This window comes from Sceloporus undulatus, chromosome 1 (assembly GCF_019175285.1).
Source record: "Sceloporus undulatus isolate JIND9_A2432 ecotype Alabama chromosome 1, SceUnd_v1.1, whole genome shotgun sequence".
Classification (NCBI taxonomy): domain Eukaryota; kingdom Metazoa; phylum Chordata; class Lepidosauria; order Squamata; family Phrynosomatidae; genus Sceloporus; species Sceloporus undulatus.
The window spans coordinates 111,860,053-111,886,098 of record NC_056522.1 but is presented as its reverse complement, the minus strand read 5'-3'; the positions used below and the strand labels follow the sequence as shown (position 1 = coordinate 111,886,098).

Below are 26,046 nucleotides of genomic sequence, written 5' to 3'. Positions count from 1 at the left end.
CAGTAGCATTGTCTAGCCCAGATTTTACCAACTTGTTTACAAGAATATCATGGGTGATCTTGTCAAAAGTCTTATTGAAATTGAGATGTACAACAGCTACAGTATTCCCTTCATCTACCAAGCTGGTAATTTTATCAGAAAAAACAGATCAGATTATAGTGTGGTATGACTTGTTTTTGAGAAACATGTGTTCAATTTTAGTGATTATGTCATTCCTTTCTAAATGCTTATAGACCTTCTATTTAATGATCTGCTCTAGAATCTTTCCTGGTATTTGTCCTGTTTTGCCCTTGAGAAGCAAACCAGAAGACTCCACATCCCAGAGATTTTAAGGGAAGATTGAGAGTTTGTCTGAGCTCACCCAAACATCAGCTGAGAAACAGAGACAGTCCAGCCCAGTCCAAGTCATTAACGGGTCAGTCTTCAGTACAGGCAGGCAGTCCAAAGGGTTGTCCAGAAGATTAGTTAGAGCACAGGCAGAGTTCAAAGCAAACAGGCAATCAGTCATGGAACACAGCATCAGTATAGCTTTCTCCCAAGACTGAGTATCTGGGGGAGGTGCTGGGTTGTTATAGCATGCCCAGGTCTTTTGGGTTCTAATTGCAGTGTGCTTCCTGTATAAATGCTGTGAGCATCTGTCTCTTTCTCTAGCCTGATGTCTGTCCATGGGGGTAGGTATTGGTAAGTCTGGTTCTTCCTCTGAGGGTATTGGCTTCTGGAAACCCTGCTCCTGTGGCTGCTGGGAACTCTGTTCCTGTGGTTGCTAAAGGCTTGTTACTGTGGCTGCTAGAGCTTCTCTTCTTGTGACTGCAGACCTGGCATGTCCTCAGGGCTCTCAGGCTCTATATCAGAGCCTTCATGCCCAGACTGTTCCAGGGTTTTGGAGGGAGGGTATAACAGTACTGATATCAGGCTGACTGGATAGTGATTATTTGGGCCCTCTTTTTTTAACTCCTGTTTGAAAATGGTGATAGCATTTGTCCTCATCCAGTTTGCTGGGACTTCTCATGTTTTCCAGGAATTCTCAAAGATTATTGACAGTGGCTCTGAGATTTCACTTGCAAGTTCTAAAATACCCTTGGATGTAGTTCATCTGGCCCTGAAGACTTGAATTCATTTATATTGATTCCTGTACTACCTCTTTACCTATCCTGTGTGGCATTTTCTCTACTGCATCATCTACTCCCATTTTCCTCAGGTTGAACCCCATCTTCCTTTTGTGAGAAGATTTTCTCTGTCTCTTGTTAGCATTTCACCATCTTCTCCACACAATGGCCCCACTGTTTCCTTTTGCTGTGGACATAACAACAAAACAACACAACACAACCTTTTCTATCTTTCTTAACCTCTCTAGCAAAGCTGAGCTCATTCTGCACATTACCTTTTCTGACTTCCCCCTACACTAGCTAGCTATTTGTTTGAATTCCTCTTTTGAATTTCTTTTTCTTATACAGATCCCTTTTAAAACTTAGCTCATTTGAAAGTTTTTTAGTCATCCTGGTTTCTTGAGACATCTCCCATTTTTCCTCCTCATTAGAACTGTTTGAAATTGTACCTTCAATATCTCCCTTTTATGAAACTCCTCACTGAATTCTCTCCTGTTTTAGTGTTCCTGACCACAGGATCACCCCTAGTATTTTCCCAAGTTTACTGAAATCAGCTTTCCTAAAATATAAAATGCATGATTAACTATGTTTGGCTTCTCCTGTCCAGTGTATAATAAACTCCAAGAAAACACGATCATTCCCTCCTATGGAGCCCATCACTTCTACCTTTTTAAACAGGTTATCACTGTTGGTTAGAATTAGATCTAAAATAGCTGAACCCCTTGTTCCCTCTTCCACCTTCTGGTCAATGAAATTATCTGCAAAGCAAGAGACGTATTTGTTGGACCTTATATTTTTAGCATAGTTTGACTTCCAGCAAACATCAGGATCGTTGAAATCCCCCATTACCTTTATATCTGTTCTTACTGAATGTGTGGTCATCTGTTCCAGAAAAGCCACATCCATGTCCTTGGTCTGGCTTGGGGGGGCCTGTAGTAGACCCCCACAAGGACAACTCTGTTGTTTTTCTCTCCCTTAATTTTTACCTTGATGCTCTCAACCTGGATTCCATGATTTAAGTCATGGATCTCTTCACAGGTGTAATAATTCTTGACATATAATGCTATTCCTCCTCTTTTCCTGTTTGTATCCAATGGTTTTTTTCCACACCTGCACTGTTACCTTCTAGCTTCTTGTTTCCCCCACTGAAAGCTTGTCCTACTCTCCCATTGACTCATATTTTAATTCCAGGTTTTACAACCTGGTCTCTCCTACAGCTTCCCTCCACTGTACCTTGATGCTTTCCCAACCTCATGCTGCCTTCTATCCATATTGCCCTTTCAAGTCTCCTGATGGTTCCCCCTTATTCGTGCACTTGTTGCTGCCCTCTTGATATTTTCCTTGTCTTCCTCTGTCTTCCAAATTTGCCCCCTCCTTTGACCCCCCCACTTGTTTCTCCTTGCCCCAATACTATCATTCCACTATAGACCCCTAATACCTACTAGACGGGAGTAACATAGTCATTCTTTACCACTTCCTCATCCGCTGCAAGGTAAAACACATCAGAAGGTTAAACACTGCCTTCCAGTTATCCACCCACTCACCACTTTTATTCCATATGAATGCTGCATCTGATGTTCCTCTGGGACTGAAAAATATTAAGCTGAATATTAAAGCAAGCCCAGCAATTGAAATAAATTATTTTCACTTTTTTAAAGTCATGAGGCCTCAGTTGTCTTGGCAGATGCCTTAATAGTTTCAAAGTATGCAGTGGTGACAATGGGCATTGCCTTCCCAATCCCCAACCTAAAAGCTTGATTTATGGTCCAGTTGTCTCAATTATAATATTTTCAATCAGATATCACTTGTGTTTTCCTTAATAGCCACTCATCTCCCTCCTGTTATTACAATCATTCATCATCCACAGAAAAATTGGTAGAGATAATTATAATTGTGGAGAATGCTATTTTGTTTGAAATATATTTTAAAACTGTGATCATGTTACTATGTACTATGTATATAATTACAAAAGGTAGTGTTTTGTCAATATAATTGAAATATCGTAAGGGAGGGGGAGAAACAAGAACAATTTTTAACATGAGAAAAATACTGAAAAAAGTGATGCTCTCTCCTTATCTGCCCTGCATGCATGCACGCACACTCACACACAAGCACATAAACATGCACACACACAGAGCCCTCAGTTGTAGTTGAACATTTATTCCTGGAAGGTAGCCTCTAAAAAGTACAGCTTCAGATTGTGTCTTTCCTTCTCAGGTCCCAAAAAGATGGGCCAATAGTGCTGCCTTTGGGCCACTCCAGGAATGTGCTGTACAGATGACACATGGCCCTGGATTGGGCTGAAGGCGTGCCATAGCGACCTAAGGTGCCTGAAACCCGGCTGCAAAAGGAGTGTCAAAAAAGTGCTCCTTGCTGATGGTTTATTGCAGACAGTGGCTGTGGCTGGCCTTGGGACCACAGCATCTGGCTGCCCTGGTCCTGTGCCAAATGGGGATCAACAGGTGCTGGAGTGGCCAGAGGCCACTCCAAGCTGCCAATCGGCTTGATCCCTCACCTAGGGTTTAAATTTAAAAAAAACACAACAAGTTTTAATCTAATGAACTGATTATATGTGGTTTGTTTTAATCCTGGTAAATACACAGGGGTGTGTACATAAATGTGAGGCAACAGTTAATTTTATGGGTCCCTCTATAAAAGAGCTTGAGAATAGTTCATTAAACTGTGTCTAAAATGTTTTTTACTGTTTTTAACTATGCTGTTTTTAACTTATGTTTTAATACTAGTAATAGTTAATTATTTTTTAACTTTTGTAATCCAAAAGTTCTATCTTTTTAAATTATTGTAAGCCTCCTTGAATCCTATTTTGGGAGAAAGGCGGGATATATATCCCTTAAATAAACAAACAATCTAATGGATTGATTTTATTTGGGACAATGTACCCAGTTCAAACATTTGTGGCTACTTAGGTCTGAAAGGAGCCAAATTAGTTGGACAAGTAACTATAATACATTCATATCATGAGCTTCAACAAACTGCAACTAACAATGGAAATACCTCCTTTACTTCTTGATAGGTCACTGTTGTTGGGAAGTTTCTGTTTTCTTTTTACTTTCTTGTGTCTAGAAAGGTCATTAGGCATCTTTCCCCACAGTCTCCTAACAATGTGAGATTTTCACTTGTACTGTGGAATCTAAGAACTGTAAGCTCATGGATCTGCTAGAACTATTGAAGCTTAAACAAAGTATAGAAAATAACGTTTCCTCCCACAGGGAAAGGAAGTTTTTGATTATAAATTACAAAAATGCACAGTAAGTAAGTTACAGTATGGGCAGAAATGACTGGCTGTGAAATGATGTTCTTCACTAATAGAATACTGAGGAACCATTTGACATATTTCTATTAATTTATAAAAAAAATCTGCTAAATTGTATTAAATTTCTAATAAATTACTTCTATATTTTAGTCCCATGTTTCAACTAATTTAAGAGTTTTATAATACCACATAATAATCTCAAAAGGCTGGCATTAGCAAAAAATAACATAACAATGTAAAATAATATAAAATAATAAAGGCTTACTTTATTTGAATATTATCTTGATTTTTTTTTAGCAAACTGGAAAATTTCCATGTGTTTGTGAAGGCAGGACATAACAGTGCCCTAAAAAAGAGAGCAGTATCAGGAGAGTGCCTATTTCTTTCTTCACAGAGAAAAAAAGGAAATCCATCTAGTATTCATTATTTTAGTTAATATTACCAGTTTACAGCACTTTTTACTTTTAATTCTTTACTTTTAATTCTTTACTGTGAGTGTTTTATTATAGCAGCACTCACAATCTGGAGTTTTTTTTTTTTATTCCTTTATGTGGAATAATTCCACAAGGTGTTGGTTTTGACCTATAAAGCCCTAAATGGCTTGGGCCCAGGGTACTTGGAGAACCGCCTCTCCCCATATAATCTGCCCCGCACTCTTCGAACATCCGGGACAAATTTGTTGGAGTTCCCTAGGTCACATTTTGTGAAGACCTCACAGAGGGCTTTCACCATCGCTGCCCCTTCTCTTTGGAATAAGCTCCCTGTAGAGCTCCGCTCCGCCGCTTCATTAGCTTCTTTTAAGAAAAATTTAAAAACGCATTTATTTCGGTTGGCCTTCCCACCTTAGTTAATTGTTCTATCTTGTATTGTAATGTTTTTAACCTTTGTAAGCCGCCTTGATCATCTCCATGAAAAGGCAGGGTAAAAATTATTATTATTATTATTATTATTATTATTATTATTATTATTATTATTATTTTGTAGGCAATTGTTATGAAAATTACATACAGGTAGAGTGGGAAGTGATGTGCTTTCCCCTTGAAATTTTTCCACTTGTTTTTGCCAGTTTACTTGCAAATAGCATACAGTCAGCCCTTGGTATTGACAGGGAATCTGTCCGGACCCCCCCCCCCCAACCTCGTGGATATCAAAATCTGTGGATGCTCAAGTTCTGTTGTCCCCAATGGTAGTGTGTGCATGCAGCCACGCTGCCATTAGGGACAATGAAACTTCAATGGCGGCATGTGCACATGGCTGTGCTGTCATTAGGGACAGCTCCTGTTACCCCCAGTGGCAGTGCAGCCACTTTAGGGACAGTGGACCTAACTGCAGCACGCATGCATGCACATGCCACCATGAGACAGCAGGGATGTCGCTAATGGTGGTGTGCACGTGAAGCCATTGGAGACCACGCAGGCTTGCCATGTACGGATGCTTGAATCCATGGATGTCAAGTCTGCGGATACCAATGGCCAATATCATTAAGCAAGAAAGTAAAATTTTCAAAAGGATAGGAGGAGGAGATAGGGAATTGTGATGAATCCAAAGCATGTGTTTCTTACAGGAAATTACAACTATATTTTTCTGAATGAAAAATAGCTAGTCATGCTAGTTATAGTGATATTCAAAGGTGACATTCAAACTGGCGAATTAGCAATTTTCAAATTAAATTGAAAACTTAGAAGTAATATGTTTTGGGATCTAAATTTGTTATTTATTGCCATTGAGAGGAATATTACAGTAAGTGTGTTCAGTTTTCAGATTGTTAGTGTCTCAAAGCTATTTTTATAGTAAGCATGTGGTGTGGTCTAATGAAGAATTTGACATGGCCTTCAAGACTTGATTTTCATTTCTCAGTTCAGTAAAGAAATCTTTCTGTAAAATGGGAACATAGCTATTACTGAACTGAAGTTGAGTATCAAGCATTGTGTGACAAATCTGAGCCCCTCTGAGTGTCTGCTCATTTCACTTCATAATTTTACTACCAGCATACTGTAAATATAGTTTATTCAAAACGCTTTTAATAAACTTTTTAAAATCCAAGCTTCTCTGGAATTTCCTCACCCCCAAATTCAGCAGTTTGCAATCAGCACCATTACTGTTTTAACATAATGAGTATTTTCAGAGGGAACAAAAGAATTGGTTTACCATGAGCCACACAAACATGTAGATTACTTACACACTTTGCTACTATGTTTGTTTTTTCCCTAATGACTTTTTTCCATGGCCTTCAAACAGAAAGCATGGATTTCATAGTGAAAAATGAAGCAGTGTTGCAATTTGCAACTGTATCCAGACTAAATGAAACCAACAACTATCAGAGGTTATGTGAAATTCTTCTGTTTATCTCAGAAGGATGCTAATTTTGAAACCTAATAATATTTCATTAGAAATATTGCTTAACTTTTCAGAGCTGAATTCATAGTACCATCAACAGTCTAAAAATATTCATGTACTATGGGCCAGGATGCAATTCTCATATTGAAATAATCTTCAACTGGATATTCCATTGGAATGTGTGAGATGACCTTATATAGGAATCAGGCTGAAAATATTTATCATTTATGTAGAACTTACATGCTGTAATTTGATTTTTGGAAATAAATGTTGTTCTTGAAATAAGATGACAGGCTTTTCACTCGGAAATCCCAGTCCTTGTCTGAAAGTTTGAGGTTTTTTTTTTTTAATTTTAAGAATATACTCTTTTTGGTGAAGTAGGAGATTACAAACTATTGCTGCAGAGCATGACTTATCTATGCCATCGAATGAACAACTAAGAGTAAATATAAAATATTGGAAATAGTTCCTATGAAATTATGAGGAATTAAAATTATTCAACATACAACAAAGCTATGCAAAGAAAAATATAGTTTCCTGCTTCTCTGGAAATAAATAAAGCTATTTATTGCAGATGAAGATTTCAAGGTAACTCTGTTACACTGCTTATTTGACATATAAGAAAAGAGAACCTTTTCTGATTTGTAAAAAACAAAACAAAACATAATGCTATTCGAAATATTTCATAGCTAGGAATAGATTTCTATCATTGATTTTCTACTACAATTCTATCAGTAGCGATACAGGGGAAAACATCAGAAAAGTGTTATACTTTGATGGATAGACTAATTTGAAATATGAACAACTGCAGTCAGCATTCCATATCTAAACATGGATTTTTTTTATCCATGAATTCAAGCATCCACAGTTTGAAAATATATTTTTTAAAAATATAAATTCTCAAAAGCAAACCTTGATTTTGCCAATTTATAGAAAGGATAACATTTTACTCTGTTATTGTATATAATAAGACTTGAACATCCATGGATTTTGGTATCCACACGGAGTCCTGGAGCCAAACCCCAGCGGATAACAAGGGCCTAGTGTAAATCAGACTGCTTTAGAAATATTGGAACAGGATGGGCAACTGTCAGAAGTTGCGGGTCACACTGCCCCCCAGGGATGTAGCCAGGATTTTGAGAAAGGGGGGGTCCAGACTAAGTGCCACCATTATAATGGGGCTTGGGCGCAGTGGCGCAGCAGCACACACCATTCATTGTATCTAACAGAAGAGGGGGTCCGGACTTCACGGATCCCCCCCGGCTACATCCCTGCTCCCCAGGGAAACCTGGAGAGCCATGCCACAGCTGCACATCCCTGTAAAAAGAAACATTTCAAATTTTCTACGTGCCCTCATGGGGAGGTGATTTTACCATGTTTCTGAAGCAAATCCCTTTGAGAGTCACTTTTTATTAGAAATTCTAGCCCTAAAATCCATGATAACGGTCATACACTAGGAGCCCTGGTGGCGCAGTGGGTAAATGCCTGTACTGCAGCCATTCACTCGAAACCACAAGGTTGCGAGTTCAAGACCAGCAAAAGGGCCCAAGCTCGACTCAGGCTTGCATCCTTCCGAGGTCGCTAAAATGAGTACCCAGACTGTTGGGGGCAAATTAGCTTACTTGCTAATTAGCTTACTTGCTGTTCACCGCTATGATCTTTGGAATAGCGGTATATAAATAAAACAAATTATTATTATTATTACATCAGCCTGTGAGGGAGTGAACAGGCAGGTCCAGCTCCATCAGGGCTAACCTGAAGATAGAGAGCCCTCCCTCCATGATAACTGTCATCCTTCGGCCTGTGAGGGAGTGAACGGGCAGGCCCAGCTCCACCAGGGCTAGCATGAAGAAAGAGACCCCTCCCTCTAGTCCATCCGGGCAAGCAAATGTCCTCATGCTCCCGAGCCCTACCGCGCTATCTGGGCACCATCTTGGCTTTCCCCCATCCACACAGAGGCAGCCATGATGACGTACACACAGCACAGCATCCAAATGGTGCGGCGCTGTGCAGACGTCATCTTTATACGTGAGGGCGGCAATGGCGCCCCGCATGCAGCACAAAAAGAACCCACCAGGAGCGAGTTCTCTTTATGCTCCTGGGAACCACTCTGTTTGATTGTTGCGGCCTCCATTGGGGGCAAAAAGAGGTGGCGTCTTGGCGCTCCTTTCTCTCTGTCCCCATGTCACCATTTCTTACAATGACAAATATAATTTAAATTCAGGTTTTAAGTGCATATTGTATTGTAAACAAATCCTGACTTTATAGATCTTTTGATGGGCTCTGAACATGGAAGTGACTAAACAGAAGGGGGATCTTGATATTGTGGTGGAGAGCTCAATGAAAACATTGTTCCAGTTAGTATTGATGCAATGAAAAGGCAAAAATCCAAACTAGGGATCATTCTGAATGAAATTTTTAAAAAGAGATCAATATTGTAATGGTTTTATACAAATTTATAATCAATAATATTTGACTAAATTCATTTGCTAGTCCCAGCTACAATAGACCTATTGAAACAATGGGATTTACAGAAATGTTCATCAATTAGCTAGAAAATAACACAGTTGGTCTATCCTAATTTGAAATAGGAATTGGATTTCAGGTGTTGTGTACAGTTTTGGTTTGTTATCTCAGAAAGGATTTGGTATAAGTTGGGAAATGTACAAAAAACAGCAAAGATGCAGAGGAGACCAAAATGAGCTAGGAGCTGAATGAGCAAAGATTACATGTTTGGAACAAAGCAGGGGGACACAATACAGGATAATAAAAGTACGTATGCATTATGGGGAGGAATAGTCAGGGAGAGGTAGTTCTCCATCTATTGGAGATTTGATTAATTTGTGACTAATTTAAGTCCCGTTGTTTTCAGTTGTCTTTTAAAAGTAAAACTAAGACTATGGAGTTTATTGCACTGGCCCTAAACTGTTTCTAAGTGTCCCCAGAAATGGAACGGAACGGGGACGCAACTGGAACGCCTGGCGGAAAAAGCGGCATTCCAGCATGCGATAAAATGGGGTTCTTGGCCCCATCCCGTTTCGTGCGCGTTCATGTTTAGAACGCACTGGGCCCGTTTTAGGGGCTGTGCGATAAACTTCTATATCCAACCGAATGTTATCTGGTTTAAGATTAAATCCATGGTAGTGCTGGTGCAGCAATGCAAGTACTGTACAACTGTTCTTTCTCTTCCTCTCCCTCCAGCAATCCTCAAAGCTGCCTGAAAATTGGCTCCAAGGCGTTTTCCTGTCCATTAGAATAGGATTTGAGGTGAACAGACCTCCAGTTGAAAGGGGTGATTGCCCCTCTCTTCCTGCATCTGTTGGATTCTGCGCTTCTCTTCTGTCAACAGAAGTCCAACACTGGATCATGATCTTTAATAAACAAATTGATGATCAGATAGCACTAATACTGCCCCATTTTCTCAAGTGGGGAAAGTACAGCCTTCCATGCCCATTTCTGTAGTCACCCAGAATAAAAAAAAATGTGTTGAAAAACAATGCCCTCAAATTCTCCCTATGATGCACCGGGGCAATTTCATTATGTTTTTTGGATCCCTAAGGTATTTTATTTATTTATTTATTTATTTATTATGGTATTTATACCCTGCCCTTCAGAGCGGCTTACAGTTATTATTTTTAATTAGATGGTTCCCTGCCCTCAGGCTTACAGTCTAAAAGACACGACACAAAAGGAGAAGGGAATGGTGGTGGGAAAGGGGATGAGGTCCCGTGGTTATTCCCTCCCTCTGAGGCCTGTGCCAGTCTGTACCAGGCCATAGTTTGGAATGATCCTCTTAGAGCTCATCAAAATCTCTTTTTTGTTTTTAACACCTGAATAATTTGGATCTCCTAGTTTATGGCATTTTCAAAGTTAAGGAAAACCTTTTTCTGCACATTTGTGGGCACTTTGGCTCCTGTTTCTCTTCCTTTTAAATGCTGTTTTTCTTCCCCTCCATCTTTCCCTGTTCTTTCCTGTTCTTGTGAACTTTTTTGTTATATCTCTCCCACTCAACTTTCCCTTCCTTCCTTCCTTCCTTCCTTCCTTCCTTCCTTCCTTCCTTTCCCAGAGATCTTGAGTTCCCTGTTTACTTCTGGGTCCACATGGTGATGCCAGTACAGGGCAAAACTGCAATTTTTTTTAACAGATAGAGGAAGTGCATTGTGGAGATCCAAAGCCTTCATGTGGTCCTTGTGACACCTCTGCCCTTCACTGTTAGCATCTATGAAAAGATAGAAAGCACCAGAACCAATACAGAGCTTTATTTCTTACAAACTTCCATTGTGATAACTGTTCATTTATTTCTACATTCTACTTTCTATTCTTTAATCAAATAGTAATCTATAATAATGAGTTTGCTCAGGAGAAACATGTTCCATAAGCTGTTTGAAAGTCCCAATAAAGGCTGTTTATTGGACTAGTCAACATGCACTCAGAGATTAGTGGGATAAGATTTACTTGTGCAGAAGTCATGCTCATTCTTCCTCAACAAGACTTTTACCTCTGTGTACTTGATGATACTGGCCAAAATTCTACATCATTTATTTAGTTATATATGCATAATTAAATACCATCTCCTGGCCTGACTCCCCCCCTGCCATGAATGCCTTCCCAAACATACTTTACCAGACAGCTACTGGATTGGGCGAAAGCCTGTTCAACTGGTGGTTGAGATACAAGGAAGATGGAATTTCCAAACCACCACCAACCCATGAGGCTTGCGACAGGGGTCTTGCTTCCGAGTGTTGCAACCTTGCTGGATGACAGGTGGAAATATTAGCTGAATGGACTCCAGTCATCCAATCTGATGGCTGCCTGGTAAAGTATGTTTGGGAAGGCATTCATGGCTGTGGCAATAACATCATGATTCTGACTACATTGTGTTTGTGGATATGGATCAGTTACAGATCTGTAACTTGAGGTTATGTATCAATAACTGCAAAGCTGAATTCCAGCCACCATCTTTAATAATGTTTTCTACCAACAGATGCCAAAGTAACTGACCTATACTTTCCAGGATTCCCTCTTCTCTTGATTCCATCTTTAAAGTGGTCATTTTCTAACCCTTGGGTATTGAGGCAGATCTTATAAAAAGTTACTTATTTTGGTTAGAGGAGCCATTTAATAGTTGAGTTCTACAAGTTCTCTCAGGTGGGTACTATCTGGACCAAATCATTTGCACATTTCAGTTGGTCAATAAAGGCTTTAATTTCATCTCTTATCACCTTTATTCACTTCACTTCCTCGTGAACCTACCCTTTTGAATTTTATTTTCCACAGTGCTCCAGAGTATTTGCCTTAGGACCCTATCACATGGGGTTAAAACAGCGGCTTACTTTTCCCAAATTCATTGCTAATTCAGGAGGCAGCTGAGTCCTATTACACAGAAATCTCCACTTGGGTCCATCCTTCAGAGGCTGTTTTTAGAAGTCGGAAGCTTCTGATTTTGAAAAGGGGCTGCATAAGCGGCTTAGGCGACCTGGGCTGTATCCAGGATGGACCCAGGTGGCAATTCAACGGTGATTTCTGTATGATATGACCTGGCTGCCTCCTGAATTAGTAATGAATTCAGGAAAGGTAAACCACCCTTTTAACCCCATGCAATAGGGTCCTTAGAGTCACTCAGGGCTAGAGCATTATAAAAATTAAGGTGGAGACTCCCAGACACAGTTGCCTAAAAGTTCATTTTCTGGGCCTGGGTATTACTGAAAGTGACCAAAAAACTTCTCATTCAATTAATTTCAAGATGAACCCCCTTTGCAATATGCATATTACTGCCACCCATCACAGGCAAACCAACATTATCTAGAGAAAAATGTGTCATAAGCTGAGATATGCACTATAGAAAATTGCTTATAGACAGTGGCACTCCCACACTGGGTGTCACCTGCTGCAGAGGACAGGGATAGCAGGGTGATGTTGAAACCTTCACCCTGTTGTTTGTATAGGCATATATGCAGCTTGAATTTAGTTTTGAATTTTGTGCACTTTTCTGCAATATAGCAAAAAACAACATTAAGTGGTGTGGGTTTTTTTCCTTAGAAAGATTCATAGTTTTCTGTGCATTGTGAAAAGACTGCAAGCATAGTTTTTTAATGCAAAGTTGCGCAATTTCTGAAACTTTTGTGCAGTTTTCAAATACAGGACAGCTTATGTTGTTCTGAGAATAAAAAGAAATTCTGCGAAGTTTTGGGAACTTTTGATGTGCCATAAACCCATTGGGTGATTTTGAGCAAGTCACATGCTCTCAGCCTCAGGGGAAGGCAGTTCCTTTTAGGACTCTCGTTCATGGGATCCTATAAGCAGTAGGCAAATCTTCTCTGAACCAAGCTTGCAAGAAAACCCCATGATAGGTTTGCTTTAGGGGTGCCATAAGTTGTAAATGATTTGAAAGCACAGAACAGGTACACACATTTCTTCCTGCACAAATTTCTCAAGTCATCAAGAACTCAGTGGTTGAACTAGGACTTGGTGGTTTCCAGATGTTGTTGGAATGCAACTCCCTCATCATTGGCTATGTGCATTAGGGCTGATAGGGGTTTCAGTACAACAAGGGCTTAAATCTTATTAACTCCAACTAGAATAGAATCATTCAATAAAATAAGTCAACATATATGTAAATCCCACTGATCCAAAGAGCTTGCTTTAGTGAGAATTAGCAATATGGTTTAGGTAACTGCCTAGAGAGTTATGAGTTTGGTCATGACCTTTATCTTACACCCTGACCTGGCTTGTGTCTTTGAGGAGACAGTACTACAGAATTTGGGGAGCAAGGAGTAGTCTAATAGTTCAGATTTGAAAAAAACTGCTGTGCCTTCTACACAAAGCTGCATAATCTCCCATGCCTACTTACCAAGGATGTTGCTACCTCTTTAAGACCTCCATTCTTCAGAAAGGGGCAAGAGCCTGGCATGAGGACATTCATTGTGGAAACTGCCCTTACTGCTGTACACCCTGCTTCTTGATCTGTTTTTTTCTGCCCACATTATGTTAGTTGCCCTGCCTCTGCTGGTGACATATCAAATGAATTTGATCAAGCCTTCACTGCAGATTCTAGCCATCTAGGACTAGACATAAGCAGAATACCGTTTGGCACTTTACTCCAAATTTCAGATTTCCAGTTTTGCATTTGGCTTGATATTTTTTAATACAAGGAAGAATTATCAAACTGTCTGTCACATGTAATTTCACCTTACAAGATGGAACAGTAACACACATGTAACTGTGAGATAGATGTGCTTGTCTGTTGGCACTGCTGCAAGCCATGCAAACATATGCTGTGATATATTTGTTAGCTTTTAAGGTGCCATGGCACTCTGTTGATTTCAAAATTTGACTCCCCTGTTGAACAAGTAGCTATCTGTCTGTACTGCTACCAGGATTCATAAGACAGAAGTTTCTAAATGACTGCCTTTTTGAAGTGAAGAGTTCATTTTGTATGAATATTAATTATTAAGTGCCTGATTCAAAGCTCACTGTACAAGTGGGATTTTTTTTTGTTGCCTTCCCCAACAATTGCTCAGGCTCAGGCTCCAATTTTTATTGCTAGCCTGGGACTGAAGAACAAGTCACACAGAATACTCAAAGCATTATTATGAGCTGAGCAAGGTGGTTCATAAACAGTTTCATTTATCAAATCTTCATACCCCTGACTTTGTTGATTGTCTTTTTCACTCCACCAAAGTCTTCTTTTGCCTCTGCATTTGGGACAGACATCTTTTCTGAAAAAGCAGCAGAAAGCCACAAAATTTGCAAGGTGTCAATCTTTCCCACAAGCTGCAACATTAACAAAAATGAAATTCTATGAAATGTGGTACATGTAAATAGACAAAATTAATAAGGAAAAGGAATAGCTGTCCTAGTTCATTGATACATGTTAGATTTTATTTTCACACACACTCTTCACCCATGTATTATATCAAGTAAAATATCTGTTTCTTTTCTAGAGCAGAAACAAGTTTAATTTGAAGAACTACCTGCTGCTTGCAGTGTGTCTGTATTCTGTCTGCCTTTCCCCCTCCCCCTTTTGAAGTTCATTGGGTCTTATTTAAATAAGCTGGCCTGAAGCCAGAAGCTCATCATTTTAATGCAGTGTAAAATGGAATATGCATAATTATATGCAAGCCATATGTGAGGGAGACAGCTCAGCTGTGAATTTCAGGAGGCCAGAAGAGAGGGAGAGCGAACAGTCAGGGATTAGATGAGATGAGAGTGGAACAGAGTGCAAGTGTCATCCAAATGAACGGTGTAATGAGCATGCTGCTGACACTCCTCCTTTCACCTACTTCTTCTTTGCTTTAATTCTAAACTATAATACATTGTAGATTAGAAGGAAAATGCTGCATGCAAGCAGTATAGTTGCTAATGGATTGCATTAATATCTCCATTTAAACTGCAGTGTCCTTAATTAACAGTTTAGATCAAAATAACCCATAACTTTTTAATGCATCTTCTTAAATTAAATATTTTTTCTAACATATTTGATTGCCCTCACTTAATGACCACTTGGTTCAGATCTTTACTTAAAGAATTAGGGGGAAATCCATTTAATAGCATTAATGTGTAAATCATGAATATGAAAACCATTTTTAAAGGAATGACCTTGTTTCTTCAAAAAATGAAAGTGGAAGCATATTACTGGCTGAACATTTTTAAAGGTTTTTTTCTAATAACTCCCCTCCCCCACATACAGCATATATGTAATATAATCCTTAAAATGCAACAAAATTAAATGAAACCCCAATGCTTTAATCCTATACACATTTGCCAAGAAGTAAATTCCATTGAAATGAGTGGGACCTACTTCTGTGTAGATGTTCATAGGAGTGTACTGTTAAATATTCAAACAGCTAGCTGAAATGCTTCATTTGGGGGCTTGTCTCTTTGTTTTTCTAACTCTTACACCAAAATCTATTTGCATGTTTTTGGGGAAAATGGTGTAAAGAGCACTCAAAGTTCTAATATCTAAAAGGTTTACTGCATATTTAAGCAAGCTTCTAAATGTTGTTGTATTTTGGAATTCCCGTTTGTTGTAATGATCTGAGCTGTTATGCATTTAGCTTATTTTTTCTTCCATTATTTGTAAGTCCCTAAATAGGCCATTATATTTCCCTTCAGGCTAGAGATGAAGATGGACATGCTGAAAATTTTCCCCAGCAGCACTATGCTAAGGAAACTCCAAGACTTGCCTTCAAGAATAACTGCGAACTACTTGTAAGAATAACATACTTACAACAAGTCTAGATTGTTACTTTAGCACAGTGAAAACAGTTTTTAAAAGCTTTTTGTTCATGATTACATAACATTATGAAATATTACAGTTTAAAATAATAACCTGTACCAGTTGCAAATGCTAACTCTGATTATGATCAAAGAATTTTGAGCTCTCAATTTACATGCAGATCTTTTATAATTTATTATATAGTCTGAATGGCCTTGAAACAGCAGAATTTTAGTGCAACTGAAGGGTGTTTACTCAGAAATAAGGTTCACTGTGTGCAGTTGAGCTTACTCTGCTTAGTATTGTGCTTAGTATTGCAACCATAGTGATATGGTTGGTGTCATTCAGTGAATGACTAGTAATAAAGAGAAGGGTGCAAGAAAGACGGAGGATGAGAAAGAAATGATACCTAAATGACAAAACCTCTTTCTCTTCTTCCGGCCTCCCTTCCACTGTTTTAGTTCTTTAATTGTTTTGAGACAACATTTAAAAAAATAACATGGCATAACTGACACACAGTACTCCCTTCAGAATTCAACTATTCTAGTATATTGGAAAATACAATGAGATTTTTTTTCTTATTCTGTTTGGCAGGGAATGAGAAAAAGTCAGAAAAGTACTGACAAGGAGCTTGGAATGTTTACAAGCCATAAGAGAGATTATATCAGCTGTGAACAGATATCTGTTCCAAGCCAGGGTTAATTTGCTGTTCATTTTAGCATTTGCAGCTAGTAAAAATTAACAGCAAATAGAAATGCCTATTATATTTCTATGCAACATAGCTTTTGGATGCAAATGTTTTGGATTAGGAAGGGAGAGTCAAAATCCTGATGAGCACGTGGTCATTACTCCTTTTTGTTTCTCTTCTGTTCTGTTGTTTTTAAAAGCAAGTATTTATGTTTGTACCAGTGGCAATGTCTCAGTAGACTTTAGGAAAAATGTATTTTTTAGTCTTTTTGTTATGAGTGAAGAGAGGTGACAGGAAAGAGAGTATTCCCATGAGATTTTAAAATCTGTATAAAGTCTACATTTCCCTTCTTAATGCATGTGATATTGGTGTTGTGTTGTTTTAAAATGCTGAACAGAACATTGTGGTTAGTTTGAGCACCAGAAAAATGGAAATAAAAGGGAATAAATGAGGTAGTAATATTTTAGTGTTTCTTAAAGTTCATCCTAAATGCTTGAACTGCTTGAAGTTTTTTTAAAATTCCCTACAATACCTTATAAGGAAGGGCTGTTTTATTATGCCTATAATATAGCTTTTGGACAAGGCTGAGAAATTGTGTCTTGCCTAACTCTACCTAGTGATCTATTGGCTAACGTTTTATATTAAGGGCATTTCAGGTCATAGTTCATGTCTTATGCTGCACATCTAAATGCACATATTAGAGTCAGTGATAGCTGGCGGTGCCATGTCAATTTTGGGTTTTAATTCAAAATTTAAAGCAGCTATCTAAGGTGCAGAACTCTAGCCTCAAAATAGCTTCAGCACCTTGGATAATTCCTTTGAAAATTTGACTAAAACTCAGAAAATATTCACTACGCCACTGGAATGGGAAGCACCAGCTACACTGGTAAACCTTCTGATTAAACTTGTGTAGGATTGAATGATTAACTTCTTTAAAAGTTATTTCTATTTCTACTTCTTTTGCATTTCCTCAAACCCTAGAATTAGCCACTGTTGGACCTGTAGTGGCAGAAGTGCCTCAAAAATGTTCCAGAGCCTTGCATAGATGTCCTGGTCACAACCCCACTCTTAAGGAAAACATCAGTTCTGTCAACTTTGAAACACCAGTTCAGATTTCTAGTTTTACATCCACAATATTTTATTTATTTATTTATTTATTTAAAAAGATTTCTATAGTAATTTCATTTAGATCCTACCATGCTCCCATAGCCTTTCTCCTCTGCACTTCCCAGTTTAGATAAAAGATAAGCCAAGAAGAAACCATGGGTTCTTTTTCTGGTTTGATGGGAGAAAAACAGTGCAGAGAATGGTAGCTTCCCTATAATTTGCATGATATGATGAATATAAAAATGGTTTGTTTAGTTGTTCTCACAGAAAGATAGTAATGGTTAAGCGGCATGTATCCACATACTGCTTGAACATGACAAGTCAAGACAAGGATTTACCAATGAGTCTGAAAAAAATACCAGGTCATATCAAAGATTTGTTCTGTACCTTAGATAGGGTTGTTTGCTTATCTATTATTTAATTTATATCTCACTTTTCTCCCATGTGGGAACCAAAGCAACTCACACTGCACATTAAAACCATGTAGCTAAAACTAATAATACAATTGTATTGTAATACAAATAGTACCTTAATACAATTTTAAAAAAAAAGGATTAAACAACCATCAGGATGGTAGAATTCAAAGGCATAGCTGTGTTAGTCTGGATCAGTTTGCAAAGCAAACTTGTAGCACCTTTTTGATTGAGAGAAAGAGAGAAGTTAGTAGCATAAATTTTTGTAGACTTAGGGCTGGTACACACCGCCAGGAAGTGGCGTCCTGGCAGCGACAGTAGGGCTTGGGAGTCTGCACCAACCGCATGCTCCTGAGCCCTATGACGTGTGGGTGCCGCCATGATTGTGTGGCCCCACCCACACGGGGTGCACATCAATGATGTGTGGAAGCCCGAGCGCCCAAACTGCTCTGGGCGGAAGAGCCATTATAGGGCTGTGTCACACCCCTTATGACGGCACAAAAAAGGAGCCGCATAGAGCGGCTCCAGCGCATTTGTGCTGCAGCATGCGGATGCTGCAGCACAGACGTGGGGCAAAGATGGGAGGCACGGAGCCGTCCGCCTGTACTGGGCCTAAGACTCTAAACACACTGCAGAAATAATCCAGTTTGAGACCGCTTTAACTACCCGGGCCAATGCTAGGGAATTCTGGGAACCATAGTTTTGTGAGACATTTAGCCTTCTCTGGCAAATTGCTCTGGTGCCACAAAAAAATGCAATTCCCAGGATCTGCTAGCACTGAGCCAGGGCAGTTAAAGTGGTCTCAAACTGGATTATTTCTGCAGTGTGTTTTGGGCCTAAGTCTACTTCATCAGATGTGCATCTGATGAAACAGACTTGGGGCATTGCTAGAAGAGGCTAAAAAGTAGACTTTTAACAGGCTAAAGGTGTCTTTGGTCAGTACTTATCAGACAACATTGTGACTACCCTGCTGCCACCCTGTTGCTTTAGTGCAGTTTTTCATTGATGGGCGAAATTCATCAATGAGGTTTCATTGTCACTATTATAGCACAGGTATTTTGGTGCAAAAAGCCTCTTTACTTCATTTTAATTCCACCATTACAGCAATCATGTGACAGGACAGCACCATACTAAGCAAGCTAACTCAGTGCCTATTGGGTATTTTAATTTTAAAAAATCTTGTGTATGTATACGTATTTATGACAAAACAATAGAATAAAACAAAACAAAAATATTTTAATTGTTTTAATTGTTTTTGCCATACATATGCAAACATATCAAAATTAAAAAAACAAGCCATGAAAGGGAATGATGAATGTAGTTAAGTATAAGGTAGTGTTTAGAAAGTATGTGTATGTCAGAAGGTGGTAGGGAGGATGCTAGGATGGAAAGAATTAAATAGGTTTAGAGAAAGTAGAAGTGAAAGCAGCAGTTGAAAAGGATATAGAGGGAGAAGTAGTAGAAGAAGAAGTGGAAGAGAATGAAATGTAGGCAGGGTGAGGTATGCAGATGAAGAGGGGGATTTAGAAAGTGAGGAAGTAAGGATGAAGTAGAGATAGTGATGGAGTAAAGAGAAGGAAAGTAAATATGGTCATTGGAAGCTATGGGAATGAAGCACCTCATGTAGAAGGCAGAGTTAATGGTAGGTATTAATCTGCTAAAGTTATTATAATCTTTGTAATATGATAATAAGGCAATGTTAAGATTGTATAATATATGTAGATTTGATGTTGTGAGGTTGATATGATCTTGAGTATAGTTGGGATATAAGAATGATTATGCAGTGTTTGATGTATGGTTGTTTTTAGTAGTTTTATACAATTTTATATGTTTGAAAATATTGTGAATAAAGATTAAATAAATAAAATAGGAACAGAATTAGCCTGTTATGGAACAGCGAGTACAAGGGGGAGGAGAATCAGATCTTGTGGCATCTCATGGCTGCAATGCCAGAATTCAATTGAAGAGGCTTATCAGACGCAGTGGGAAGGGTCTAAGTAGAGCAGTCATGGCCAAGAAGAGAGTTGTGATGACAAACATTTTCAAAGTGATATGTTCCTGTTTATTTTAATAATGCAGTTGCATGAGGCAAGAAGCTGGTATGATAATGTGTAAATTTACAGCGCTTTATAAATAAAGGTTAATAATAATAATAATAATAATAATAATGTCCTAAGTCTTCAAAATCTTATGCTGCCATTGTTTTTCAGTTAGTCTCAAAGGTGCTACAAGACCCCTTTGCATAATAATAATGAGGGTTACTTTCACATAGAGTTGATTATAAGAAGTTGTAGTCAATGGATAGTAATTACAGATGTTCAGACTGATATTTCATGGGGTTCCTATGAGCACATTACAGCAAAATGTTTCTATATATCTACAGGGACTCTTTTTGAAGCATCATGCCATAAACATAGAATATATTGTATATATTGTCAAAGGTCACTTTATGCCAATATGTGTTATTGAACTATATTGCTTATTTATTGGATTCATACTTTGGGACAAATTAGCTTACAACAAACAAACAAACAAACAAAGAAAAACAATACCAGTTAAAAGCATAAAACAGATTACTATATATACTCCTGTATAAGTCTAGAAATCTTAGTCAAAATATTGACCCAAAAAAACTGAGTCGATGTATCTGTGTCTCAATGTAAATACTGTACTTTTATAAATAAAGGAACCATTCCCTGGTGAGAGGCAAGAGCGTAATCTGTCCTGGAAGCAATGACCTCCCTCTACTTTCTCATCTACCCAGCCTCTACAAAACTGTTATACCTGCTGGAGTTTTGTAACTTTTTTGGCATCTTTTGCTTTATGCTTTAGATCCTTTGTTACATGCCCCTAGATTTAACCTCAACTTATCCATGGGTCATATCAAAATCCATAACTGTGGCCCCCAAACCTGCTCTGGCCTTATACATAAGATTGACTTATAGTTGAGTATATACGGTAATTAAAGCAATCAACTAAAATCAAAAGTTAAAAATAATTAAAACATAAGGCAGTACCTATCTGGATTGAAAGCCCCTTTCACAGCAAGCCCTTATTTTTTAAAAATGCAATTCATTACAATGCAATACAGTATAATACAATTCATAATACAATACAACATTATTTATTTATTTTATTCATTCATTTAATATGCCTCCTTTCTCCCCAAGTGGAACCCAAGGCAGCTTACAGAAGAAATGAGTTAAAAACTGGCATGTTTACAATTGTTACATTTATAACTGCAGAAAATTATATTAAAACTGTGTAAAATTATGTGAAGTCAAAGGCTTTCATGGCCAGCTTCCATAGTTTTTGGTGGGCTTTTCGAGCTATGTGGCCATGTTCTAGAAGAGTTTATTCCTGATGTTTCAGCAGCATCTGTGGCTGGCATCTTCAGAGAGATGCTGGCAAAACATCAGGAATAAACTCTTCTAAATCATGGCCACATAGCCCAAAAAAACCCACCAAAAAGTATCAAATTAGTTTTTTAAAGCATACAAAGTATAAAAAATAAACAAAGCACCCCCTCCCCCATTAAGAAGCTTCCCTGAGAGTGATTACTTATTAAAAGCAGTTAATATAATACAGTGCTCCCTCCGTTCTCGCAGACTTCAGATCCACGTGCCTTGAATATCCGCGGGTGCTGAATGGAGGGAGTTAAAGTGTTATTGCTTGTGCCTGCATGCCCCTGCAGGGTCCTGTATTCAAGCCAATAGGGCTTGAATATGCCTGTTTTTTGTTTTTGCTGGGGGGCCAGAACGGATCCCCCACGGAAACAGAGGGGGCACTGTACAATACATGGTGTACTGCTCTGAGCGTTGGATTCTGGAGGCTAGGGTTTGAATCCATGGAAATCCACAGGGTGACTTTGTCCACTCAGCCTTAGAGGACGGAAAAGGCAAACCCTCTCTGAACAAATCTTTCCTAGAGAATCCTATGATAAGTTCACCTGAGTATCTGTAAGTCAGTGACAAGCTGAAGACACACAACAACACTGTGTGTGTGTGTGTGTGTTTCCTGCCCCATGGACCTCAGCATGTACGTTGCCTAACTAATGAAGTCCTGCTTGGATTTTTTTTTAAAAGGCCTTTGTCTGCTGACGGAAGGGCAATAGGGAAGAATTCATGTAGGGAGTTCTGCATTCTGGCAATAGCCACTGAAGAAGCTCTTTCTATCACTGGATATTTCACAGATATGTTCCAGTTGCCTTTTGCCATTTTTTCTTCCATCAGATTACAATATTTTGTACAGCTTCACTGAGTTCAGTTACTCATAAAGGAAGGATTTTCGTCTCTGGACCTGCTTCCATTTAAATAAGCAGAAGACTCCTTTTGATTTCAGTGTGAGCCAAGGCATTTCAAAATGATTACAAAACAATTCAAACCATTGTAACCATAATGTATCTCATACTGTTTTTCAAAGGAAACATAAACATTTGGTAAAAAAAATAAAAAGAAAGAAAAATGACACAATAGAATAGGATCTAGGAAACAAGCCTAGTATCAAAACAGATTCTAAAAGTTATCAATTAATTGATTTATATGAATTCTTATGCAACCTTTAAAGTGCAATAAACCGATATATCAAGTATCGCTACAAACAAATATTATGATGAAGGATAAGAAAAAAACAATTAAGAAACAGAAATAAGTATGGAAAATTATTTCTCATGGTTTTTCCTTTGCTTTGTTAGACAGAAGTTTTTGAAAGATTTTCTTTTTAGACAATACATAGATGTAGATGTAGATATACATAAAGAGTAGGGAGAAATAATTGTATTTTCACATTGTGCGCTAGGTTAGGCTTCATTGGTAGAACACTGTTGTCCTGATCCAGCTCTGATTCGGCTTTAAACTGTATTTTTTCATGACCAACTGCACATTTGAATGCACTTTTCCATTACATAAATGCCCTGGGGGTACATGGCATCCACACAAAAATGTGGACTCCTGTGAACATTAGACACGTTTATAGCAGAGGCTCCTGATCCAGCAAGGTGATACATATATGCAGAACTCCACAATTTGGGTAGAATACTTATTGTTGCTTAACATAGATACATGATATTTTACTGATATAGTAGACATTCCATTTTTGTTTATGTCTTGGATGCTTGGAAGATATATTTATTTAATGTCCAGCCAGAGTTGAATAGGAAAGCCAATATTCTCATAAATGATTTCTGTCATTTTGTATCTTCATTAGCAATGTTGTTCAAGGCTAGTGGCTGAGAAAAATAAGGAAAACAGGAACGGCTGTCTCTGAGGAAAAGCTTAACCAGTCATTAATGGTACAAGACAGATGGTGATTCTTTATAAAGCAACACAAAATGTTTAAGGCTTTAAATGAAGGATAAATTGAAACTTGTTTATTCTTATGAGACTCAGGAAATCCTTGGAGTTCTTTTAGTGCAGTGTAGAGTAAGTTTTATAATAGCCTGTCAGAGGAAATTGGAAGCTTAAGCTCAAAAGTGCTTTCTTAGCTTTAGGGTTCAGATGCCATTTTCCAGTATGGATTGCTACAGAAAGTACAGACTCTTTAGTTTGGAAAATGCTTCTGCTCTGAGGGTGCTGCCAGGATGGATCGAGGGGATCAAGCACTGATGGAAGTTGTTTGCTAGCAAGCTCCCAGAAGAACAAGAGTACATGGTTAGAATGCTAATATCCTGGGTCACAGACATGCATTGAAAAGCCTTAACTCTTAAGTACTTGGATAGATTTCTAAGCCGAATAGCCTTACTCTGTTACAAACCATATGGTTCCCTGCAATGTTTGTATCTCTGAACAGAACATATTTTGGTGTGTTAGGCAGAACTTCACAACCTTTAAACAAAAACATTAGATAACAAATTGGGGAAAGAATAAGCTGCTGTTGAACAAATCCCCAGCATACATATGGCAGGTCTGTTTATTAGGAAAACCGTGACAATTACAGTTTTGGCTGGTGAAAACAGCCACAAAGAAATTCCACTATGTAGTTATGAGACTATTTTACAGTATTGATTTCCCACTATAAATCCAAAATGTGTTATGTGCTATAACATTTAATAGAGAACATAGGAAACCAGATATTAAACTTGGCGGTTAAGATGCTTTATTCAGTGAGGATACAGAATTTTCCTTGTGAATTACCAGTGCGTTCAGTCATTTGGAAAATTAGGTTTCCTGATGGTTAATCTCACATGATAAAAATAGGGAACTAGTACATAACAGAAATATTTTATAGCAAATATTAGGTGGTCTGGCAAGCAGCTGAAGATACTACTATGGATCTAGCATAAAGTCTGTCTTCCTTCCTTCCCTTCATAGATATAGATCTTTAGCAGTTGATGATATAAAAAGTACCACTTTGTTTAGGTAAAGTAAAGGGGGCATGTCTCTTGTCTGATAACAAAGCAGTAACACAGTGGAACAGCAATGTCAGTGCTAGATGTGTAAAGGGGAATTGAATACTTTAAGAAAAAGGGTGGAGAAAAGGGGGGAAATTCCGGCTTTAAAAGAGCCAAAGCTGTTAAGCTATTGGTCAAAAAACTGCAATCTCTTTAGCTGGTGCTATGTCAATTTTAAGTAGAAGTTGTGATTGGATATTCTACAATAAATCTGCAAAGAATTTTCTATCTAGTTCAGAGTTGCAGCCCTAAATATTAAATAGAGCATCCTGTCTTGGCTTGCTGCTAGTTGAGCAAGTGAACTATCAGATGTGAAATTCCTCAGTATTCATTCAGTCTATTTGTTTGCAGAAATAAAGCTAGACTCCAACACAATTCAAGTCATTAAACTGTAGATTGACAAAAAGGCACCAGAGTCAGCCTTGGTTTGTACCTGGATGGGAGACTGCCAATGAATACCAGGTGCCATGGGCTATATTTCAGAGGAAGGAACTTGCAAAACCACCTCCAAGAATTTGTTGCCTAAGAAAACCCTATGAAATTCATGAGGGACACATAAGTCGAGAAGCATCTTGAAGGTAACCACACACATACACATAGACTGAGAAAATGTGAATGGGTGTGTATGTGTGTGCAACTTTCAAGAATGAAGATTCAGGGTCAGATTCTGGTCAAAAGATCCCAAGTCTATAAGCCTGAAAGACCCTTCGTGACACCCCAGTAAAATAGTGGTAGTGGGGGCTTTCATTAAGGTCAGTCAACCACTATGTGACTTATCAAATAGAAGGAAGATTATAGTTATGAGAATCTGTGACAAGAGCTGGCAGAAGGTTTTAGTTAAAATGTGGTGTTACAATCATCCATTTGCTTTTGAAATGAAACAGATAATCACTTGCAACAGAGATTGGAAATAAATTGCTAAAAATTAATTCATTGCCCCTAAGTCATTAGAACTTTTGACAAATTTTAAATTAGTTATTTTAATCATTTAACATCAATTGCATTATTTTTTTTTAGTAATGATTAATGATTCATAGTATTTTAGGATGGAACTAGACATTAAGGAAAAGGTCTCTGCTACTAGCATATTTTCCCCACTGCTATTCTTTCTCAAAGCTACATGCTTGACAGTCACACATTGAACCCTTGTCTACATTCCAGTAACCAGTCACAAAAGCAACTATGTATGCAAAATAGTGAGTTTAGGGCTGATTATTCAGAAATAATCTCATTTCACACCACTTTAACTGCTGCGGCTCAGTGCTATGGAATTCTGGGAGCTGTAGTTTTTTGACACACTTAATCTTCTCTGACAGAGAGCTCTGGTGCCACAACAAACTCTAGATCCCAAACTTCCGTAGAACTGAGTCATAGCAATTAAAGAGGTGTGAACATGGATTATTTCTACAGTGCATATGCAGCCAATGAAACAGTCATATTTTGCCCTTTAAGGAAGTGTTGTTTCTAAATACAGGTGAAACATACCACCTAATATGACCCTAAATATGTTATTGCG

General features: G+C 38.3%; 1 protein-coding gene across 2 annotated transcripts in view; it reads left to right on the top strand.

Annotated features, from left to right (window-relative positions):
* Positions 1-26,046, top strand: part of LOC121919554 (sine oculis binding protein homolog) — a 203,622-nt gene that overhangs the window by 105,810 nt on the left and 71,766 nt on the right. Inside the window, exon 5 of one of the 2 annotated variants that reach the window (XM_042446255.1) lies at positions 15,832-15,927. The exons of the other annotated variant lie outside the window; for it this stretch is intronic. Coding sequence (XP_042302189.1) covers positions 15,832-15,927 — 96 coding nt within the window. The remainder of the gene's footprint in view (positions 1-15,831; positions 15,928-26,046) is intronic. 2 annotated transcript variants of the gene reach the window in all.